We start from the raw sequence: 7,419 nt of genomic DNA, 5'->3' as shown, positions 1-7,419 counted from the left end.
TATATATATAACTAAATAACTTCTTCCCCCACAGTCCTTGATGGATCAGTACTTCAGTCGTATGCGATCCTTAATGAACAACAAGGATTTGCCAGCGAGAATTCGCTTCCTGCTTCAGAACATGGTGGAACTGCGAGACAACGATTGGGTTCCTCGCAAAGCTTATGTTGACAACGGGCCAAAGACCATCAACCAAGTTCGTCAGGATGCTGTAAAGGTTTGTTTTTATCTATATATCTTTTATTGCAGACCATTATTGCCAAAATGTCTCAGTAATGGTGTACTTGTCTGGTTGTCTTAACGCTCCTCTGGAATCTGATTTTCAGGATTTGGGAGTTTTCATTCCGCCTCCAACTGATGTGATGAAAAATGACTTCTTCATGGGTAACTTCTTGTCAAGGGGGATACCGTTTGACAGGGAACCTGTTGGTGGGCTGGCTGACATGTTTGGACAACTGCCAGGTTTGTTGGAGCATATATATTTTTTTTTTTAAGAAAGTGGTCTTATTACTTAGATGTGATTCAAGGTGTATTTTCTTTTCTTTTTTTTTTACATGGTSTTGTCTTGTTTTCAACAGGGATTGGCATTGGGACCGGTCCAGGAGTGATTCAGGACCATTATTCCCCTACCATGGGGCGTCATCGTGCAAGCCCACTTTTTAACGGCCACATTGGAAATGCGAATGGCTCACATCAGCCTCAGTTTGAAGCCGGGAGCAAACCATTCATAAAACCAAACCAGGTGAAGACACTCTCTTATTTATGTGTTTTTAATAGTTTGTTTTTATGTTTATCAATAATAACCCTCGTAAAAAAAATTTTTAAAGGGGCAGAATTCACCGGTTTTCAGCCATAAGCAGAATCTCTCATCGCAGTCAAAGGATATGGCTCCAAGGTTCAGCAAGAAAGGGAAACTCAATGCTGATGAGGTAAACTTTTGTTTAAAAAAAGTGTTTTTGTTTTGCATGAGTGAGTCAGTTCACATTAATTGAGGGAATTTCTAACATTGTGCCTCTGGATCTTTTTCTGTTTTTTAGATCAGTCTGAGGCCTGCGCAGTCCTTTGTTTTGAATAAAAGCCAAATGCCAAAGCTGCAGCCACAGATGACTATGATTCCTCCAACAGGTCCACCAATAGGACAGGTACTTCTTGTTTAATTAAATAAAACTGTGAGCCGATATCATAGGTGGAAGTTGAACATGTTTGTTTATTTTTATTATTATTGTCTTTGTAGCTTGGTCTCAAAACTAACCCCCCTCCAATCCAAGAAAAACCTGCAAAGTCGATCAAAAAGGCTCCTCCCACAAAAGAAGAGTTGCACAAAATGACAGTAAGTTTTAAAAGATGGTGATTCTTTTTCTATAATGTTGCATGTCTAGGGAGAAAAAAACGTGTGTGGGGTAGTTTGACTGTGTGGAGTTTTCATTTTTTTCTCTTCTTTCCTTATTATAGGAGGCACTGATGACAGACTATCTGAACAGCAAGAACATTGATGAGACCGTTAATGCTGCAAAAGAGATGAAAGTTCCCAAACATCTTTTGTCTGAAATGCTTAACAAGATCATTGTTGATTCGCTCAACCATTCAGATGAGGACAAAGATCATGCAAGCAAACTGATCCACYCACTCTGCACCGAGGGCCTTGTTGCACGTGAAAACCTTATACCGGTGAGTGTCATTTGAAARATGCACTTCAGTAAATGTAAGCATATTTTAACTGTTTAAATATCAATCAGGTAAGCTGCAATTAGCATTGTTTTTTTTTTTTTTTTTGCTTTAAGGCCTTTTTGGGTGTTCTGGATCAGTGCCCTAATATCGAGGAAGAAATCCCTCTGGTGAAGTCTTACCTGGCCCAATTTGCTGCAAGAGCAATTATCGCTGAGCTGGCCACTATTGACGATTTGGCTCATCACCTGGAGAATGGGGCACATTTCCCGCTGTTCCTGCTTTGCCTGCAGCAGATGGTCAAACTGAAGGACCGTGACTGGCTGGGTGACCTGTTCCAACTAAGCAAAGTCAACATGCAGAAGATGCTACCTGGTACGTTCTAGTTTGTTTTTAGTGAACTGTTTCCACAAGGGTACCTTACTCCCTCTGACTGATTCATGTGTTGTTGAGCAGAGGTTGACCAGAACAAGGACCGCATGTTGGAGATTCTGGAGGGCAAGGGTCTGGGCTTCTTGTTTCCGCTGATGAAACTGGAAAAGGAGTTGCTGAAGCAGATCAAAGTTGATCCCTCCCCACAGTCCATCTACAAATGGATCAAAGACAACATCTCTCCAAAACTGCACACTGACAAAGGCTTTATCAACATTCTTGTGACCAGGTACGGCAAATCAGTGTTTCGAAACAGCTTTGATCTGACGCACAGTGGCGCATTTGATTTATGTTCCCGTCTGTTTTCCTCGACATCCAGCTTCCTGCAGTACATTGCCTATGAGATCAACCCCGAGGATGACGAAGAGCAGTTTGCATCTCCCAGTAAAGAGCAGATGGATGAAGAAAAGCAGTTGCTGCTGTCTTTCAAGCCAGTAATGCAGAAGTTCCTCCATGATCACGTTAACCTGCAAGTCAGTGCACTGTATGCTCTGCAGGTGCACTGCAGTGCCAAGGGTTTCCCTAAAGGTGAGAGCTCACTGCTTTTTATTTATTTATTTATTTATTATTTGCACTGGTTTAATGTTCTACCTTGTTCTTGTTTAGGCATGTTGCTGCGCTACTTTGTGAACCTTTATGACATGGAGATAATTGAGGAAGAATCCTTCCTGTCATGGAAAGAAGATGTCAATGATGAGTATCATGGGAAAGGCAAAGCATTATTCCAGGTAAATTTACTTGCATTGTTTTTTCCAGCCTTTCACACTGAATTGTCTGCATTAGACACTCTGCTTTCCTTTTAGTAAGTGGTTATTGATCATATTTTCATTGTAGGTGAACCAGTGGCTGACCTGGCTGGAAACGGCTGAAGAAGAGGAGTCTGAGGATGAAGATTACTGAGAATAAGGCCAAAGCCATGTGTTATCTCAATGCAACAAGTGATTATTGTYGTGGTGTTGGATTTTTTTTTCTTAAATCTTTTTAACCTTCGTCTTTGCCTCAATTGTTACTTATTATTCTACAATGAAATGTTTTGCCAAATCTAAAGTTTCAGTGTTTTACTGCATTTTTTTATTTTCCAATTTTCTATCCTATTTAATGTCTAGCAACAATATTATAAACATTTAGCTCTTTTTTTGGTTCATGTTTAACAGTAAGCAGTATTTCAGGGAAATTTGTCACCATTTCCCCCTGGTCAGTTACCAGGTGCTACATAATTTCCTTGAACTGTTTACAGAAGAACAAATGCTTTTCCTTATTCTGTTTCCTACTTTTGAAAGTTTTAGATGCACTTTGCTTAACATCATGAGTTGCTGCAATCGTGAAAATTATTATCCAAACTCTAAATTACCTAAAGTTTTTTTTTTCTAATTTGAATCTTTTTGCTTTTAAAATTACAATATTTTTTTTTCTCAGTCTGGTTTTAATAGTTGACAGTCGTGGCCAATATTCTTGCACATTTTCCCGCATTTAGTTGAATGACTTAAGAGCTCTGTTTTTAAATGTGTGAAATGTTTCGTGGTGTGTGGAATCAATCTGTGTGGCCTTTTTTTAATTTATCGATTCATATGGATATACCTCTGAAGTGGCTGACTATACTTGAATGTCTTGATTTTGACATTGAGACAGCCAAAGCTCTGCTACGGTTGTTCACTACTAAAATCATGTTGTTTGCAATATTTGTAAAGTTATTAAAGGTTTTTTTTTTAATTATCCTCCTCGTCAAATAGCAAAGAATGTACTGTATGTGTACACTTGTACCTTCTCTTAAGGTCTCACTGTAACGTGTACAAGTACAGATCAACTTTGAATAAAGTTTGACTGTTTAATTCTTTGTTTTGTCATTAAGTTAGTCGTGTTAATTTAAAGTTCATTAAGGATTTTGGTATTTACATGAAAATTGTGGTTTTAAGAACATGATTTAAATAGAAAAAATACGTCTTGGAAGTTTTATTTGAAATATTTGAGCCAATGTCAAGTGGAAGAGTGACATTTCATGAAACATTTTTCCATCTTTGAGTTAATCTCATTTGACCATGAGACATCTGTCCAGCTGTTGGTCAAAACAGGTCTTTAAAAACAAGAGTTCCAGTAGAATATAAACAACATCTCAAAACAAAAACTTTCCTAGCCTAAATGTGAGGTACTAACACAGACATGAACCTCTGATAGAAAAGAAAAGTAAATGAATTTGTGATTTAATCACTGTCCTCTTCGTTGTTGGAGGCCTGTTCTGATCCGTTGTCAGAGCGGCGAGGGGAGCCCTCGTCTGACCCGGCTTCAGAACCTCTGTCTGACGCTGCGACAGGTGATGCGGCCCTCGACTCGTCCGATCCCGACTGACTCCTCTTGCTTTCGTTGTCCGACTGTTCCGAGTCCGACTGTCTCTGTACCCTCCTCTTCTTCACAGGCGTGTCGCTGCCCGACTCGTCATCCTCTGAGCCCGCGGAGCGCCGAGGGCTTCCCGCTTCACTGCCAGAGCTTTTCTTTCCACCGTCCGASTCGCTGTCGGATGCTATACGCTTCCTGTGGCCGCCGCCGCCGTCTTCATCATCAGAACCTGAGCCATTGTCTTGTTGTCTGTTTGAACAAAGCGGACATGTAAACACTTGTGTTTTATATTTATGGTGCTTCTAGTGGAAAATCTTACCTATCTTCAGCTATTTTCAGTCCATCCTCATCTGATGAGGAGTCTGAGGACGAGATGATGGCCTTAGATTTGATCTTTCCCTTAAGAGACGGTGGCATACGCTCAGGCTGGGGCTGAAATGAAAACAAATTYAAACTTGTAACTACACAGTCTTTAACCTCTACCACGGGCACCTGCACTTCCTGTTTTCTATTGTCATTTAAACATGTTTGGTCCGGCCGTTCTGTGGTATCCACAGAAAATCCAGAATCTCGGCTAAAAGCTCATAAAAACATTTCTGCGTCCACCAAACGGTTAAAAACACAAGCAGCTGAACCAGGAAGTAAACAAATTGTACAAAATTGCATCAACGCAAATCTGTAAACAGGTACATTAGAGAAAACCTGCAAAAATGTTTTTTTTTTTTTAGAAATGCAAGTCAAAGCAAATACCAATATYCGCTCTGAAGTGTTTAGAAAAGTTTAGATTTTGAGTAAATCCTCTCCAGTTGGAGTATCACCTCTCATTCAATACGAATAACAAACATGTGGGTAATTAAAAAAATAATTAAAAGTAAATCTTTTCAGGCATGTAAATAAAAAGAATACATTTTCCAATTAACAACCTAAGATTTCTTAACATTTCTTGATGGCACTAACATGGTCCACGTGGAATAAAAAAAAACGTCTGAAAAACAAGAATATAAATATTTACTACCTACAAACCTGGTGTCATTTAAGATACCTCTAATTWAAATTATGACTAGTCAGAACAAAAAGTGAGATACCTCAAATTTACTATATGACTAGTCATAATTTAACTGGTGATATCTGACGTATGTTTCAGGTAGTCAGTAATTTACTGCAGACATCTTGAATTGGAGACTGATGTATATCGATTGTAGTTTTTTTTAAAGTCTTATCACCGTTATTTAAATATTTTTATTACAATATATATTAATACTGAATTATTGTCCAGCACTAGTCAAATGCAAAAAAACCTTCAGGCAAAAGAAAAAGAAAATCTTTTTTTTTTTTGTTCCATCCTCACTGTGTTTGAAACAATAGCCGCTGCTTTGATGCCTACACTTCTGGTGAAATCTCTCAAGTGTTAAAATTATTTTGATACCAAGATTATTTAAATAGAATTTGTAAATGCTGAGACACAATTACACCCTGGCACATTATTATTAGAGGACAATAACCAGAAAGAGCAGCAGCATGATTTAAAACAAACCCTCTCCATCTTCTTGCGCCCTTCTTTGGGTCTGCGCTGCTTCCTCGGTCGAGACTCTCCGTCCTCGTCATCGCTGTCATCCCTTCCTTTCGCAGGTCTGAAAACACAGGAAAGTTTTATGGACTCTCCCCGCTGCTCAACAGAAACAGATTCAGCTGGTCCTGCAGCGAGCTCACCTCCTTCGCTTCTTTTTCTTCTCTCCTTCCTCGCCATTCTCCTGCTCGCTGCCGCTGTCCCTTCTCTTCTTCTTCCTCTGCGGCAGGTCCTCGTCAGAATCGTCGTTAACAAATTCGTCCATGTCGCCTCCTTTCTTACGCTTGGAGGTAAAGGAGACAGMTTATCCTCAATGAACTGGGTGTAAGCTGAATGTTTATTAGGAAGGTGCAGCTGAAGGGTAACACTCACACGTCCGCCACCTCCCTTCTTCTTGTCTTTGGAGACTTCTTTTGGTCCGTCTACGAAGGTGAGCAGGTTCTTGGTCTTCTCCACAAACAAAGCTCTCTGCTCCAGGAGCTTCTTCTGCTCCTCTGCTTCTCGTTTTTGCTTTTCTTCCTAAACATTTACAAGAACAGAAAGKTGTTAATGCAATGAAAACCAAATAAAACAGAATAAAACTGGTTTGATGTTATTTATGGGGTTTAGTGATGGTGAGATCAAACAGCACCTGTTCTTTTAGCAACTGTTGGCGCAGCAGGTCCCTCTCCTGTTCTTGTTTGGCACGGAGCTCCTTCTCCTCTTCATCCTGCTTTCTGGCTCTGGCCACATGGTACTGAGCCTGACTCAGCAGGTCAGAGCACTGCCTGGGTTCCCACACAAATCAAAATCCACATTTTACTGCAACACACTAAAACAGCTCCACAAGAGAGCCGTGTCAACACAAGCACAGAAGAAACTAAACGCTGGCACTTATGTGGATATTACTTTTTCTATCCTCACAGGTAGAAAAATATTCCTTTTGTTGTTGCTAAGATGTATAWTTTTAGTGAATATCATTTTGTTCTYTTGTGTGAACACAGAGATATGTAGCGTTTGTTATTGTGACTTTCAGAAAAAATTGATCAAACACTCAAAGRTACTTTTTATTGTTGAAAACAGTTTTCCTGATGAAGGTCTAGACACTGAAATGTTGCAAAAAATTAAAAAAATAAAATCAATCTGCAAGTTTAACCAAGTCCAGGAGTTTTATTCTGTAACTATAGCRGAAGATAATCACAAAGCAACTAAAAATCAGAGTTGTAAAGTAACAAAGTACAAATACTTTGTTACTGTGCTTAAGTAGAATTTTTGGGTATCTGTACTTTACTTGAGTAATTATTTTTCAGCCTACTTTTTACTTTTACTTCTTACATTTTCACACATTTATCTGTACTTTATACTCCTTACATTTTTTAAAAAGGCAAGAAGTAGAAAGTCGTTATTTTAATTTAACTTAGCTTGTTTTTATTCCAGCTTGTTAT

General features: G+C 39.1%; 2 protein-coding genes across 2 annotated transcripts in view; one reads left to right on the top strand and one right to left on the bottom strand.

Moving 5' to 3' along the window:
- The window catches only part of eif4g2a (eukaryotic translation initiation factor 4, gamma 2a), a 7,385-nt gene extending 3,459 nt beyond the window's left edge, over window positions 1–3,926 (top strand). The window contains 12 exon segments of the mRNA XM_014025746.1: window positions 35–217; window positions 327–462; window positions 579–742; window positions 828–929; window positions 1,038–1,142; window positions 1,235–1,330; window positions 1,453–1,668; window positions 1,782–2,040; window positions 2,122–2,326; window positions 2,417–2,625; window positions 2,704–2,825; window positions 2,932–3,926. Of these exon segments, the coding sequence (XP_013881200.1) occupies window positions 35–217; window positions 327–462; window positions 579–742; window positions 828–929; window positions 1,038–1,142; window positions 1,235–1,330; window positions 1,453–1,668; window positions 1,782–2,040; window positions 2,122–2,326; window positions 2,417–2,625; window positions 2,704–2,825; window positions 2,932–2,997 (1,863 nt within the window). The 3' untranslated portion in view covers window positions 2,998–3,926.
- A 106-nt stretch (window positions 3,927–4,032) lies between these two features.
- Window positions 4,033–7,419, bottom strand: part of ctr9 (CTR9 homolog, Paf1/RNA polymerase II complex component) — a 13,489-nt gene continuing 10,102 nt past the window's right edge. Inside the window, exons 18-23 of the mRNA XM_014026933.1 lie at window positions 6,627–6,762; window positions 6,368–6,514; window positions 6,139–6,278; window positions 5,963–6,059; window positions 4,748–4,860; window positions 4,033–4,677 (exon numbers count right to left, since the gene is read on the bottom strand). Coding sequence (XP_013882387.1) covers window positions 4,296–4,677; window positions 4,748–4,860; window positions 5,963–6,059; window positions 6,139–6,278; window positions 6,368–6,514; window positions 6,627–6,762 — 1,015 coding nt within the window. The 3' untranslated portion in view covers window positions 4,033–4,295. The remainder of the gene's footprint in view (window positions 4,678–4,747; window positions 4,861–5,962; window positions 6,060–6,138; window positions 6,279–6,367; window positions 6,515–6,626; window positions 6,763–7,419) is intronic.

Source organism: Austrofundulus limnaeus, unplaced genomic scaffold (genome assembly GCF_001266775.1).
Source record: "Austrofundulus limnaeus strain Quisiro unplaced genomic scaffold, Austrofundulus_limnaeus-1.0 Scaffold5, whole genome shotgun sequence".
In the NCBI taxonomy this organism is placed as follows: Eukaryota; Metazoa; Chordata; class Actinopteri; order Cyprinodontiformes; family Rivulidae; genus Austrofundulus; species Austrofundulus limnaeus.
The sequence above is the reverse complement of the archived record's forward strand: the minus strand, read 5'-3'. Positions and strand labels throughout refer to the sequence as shown.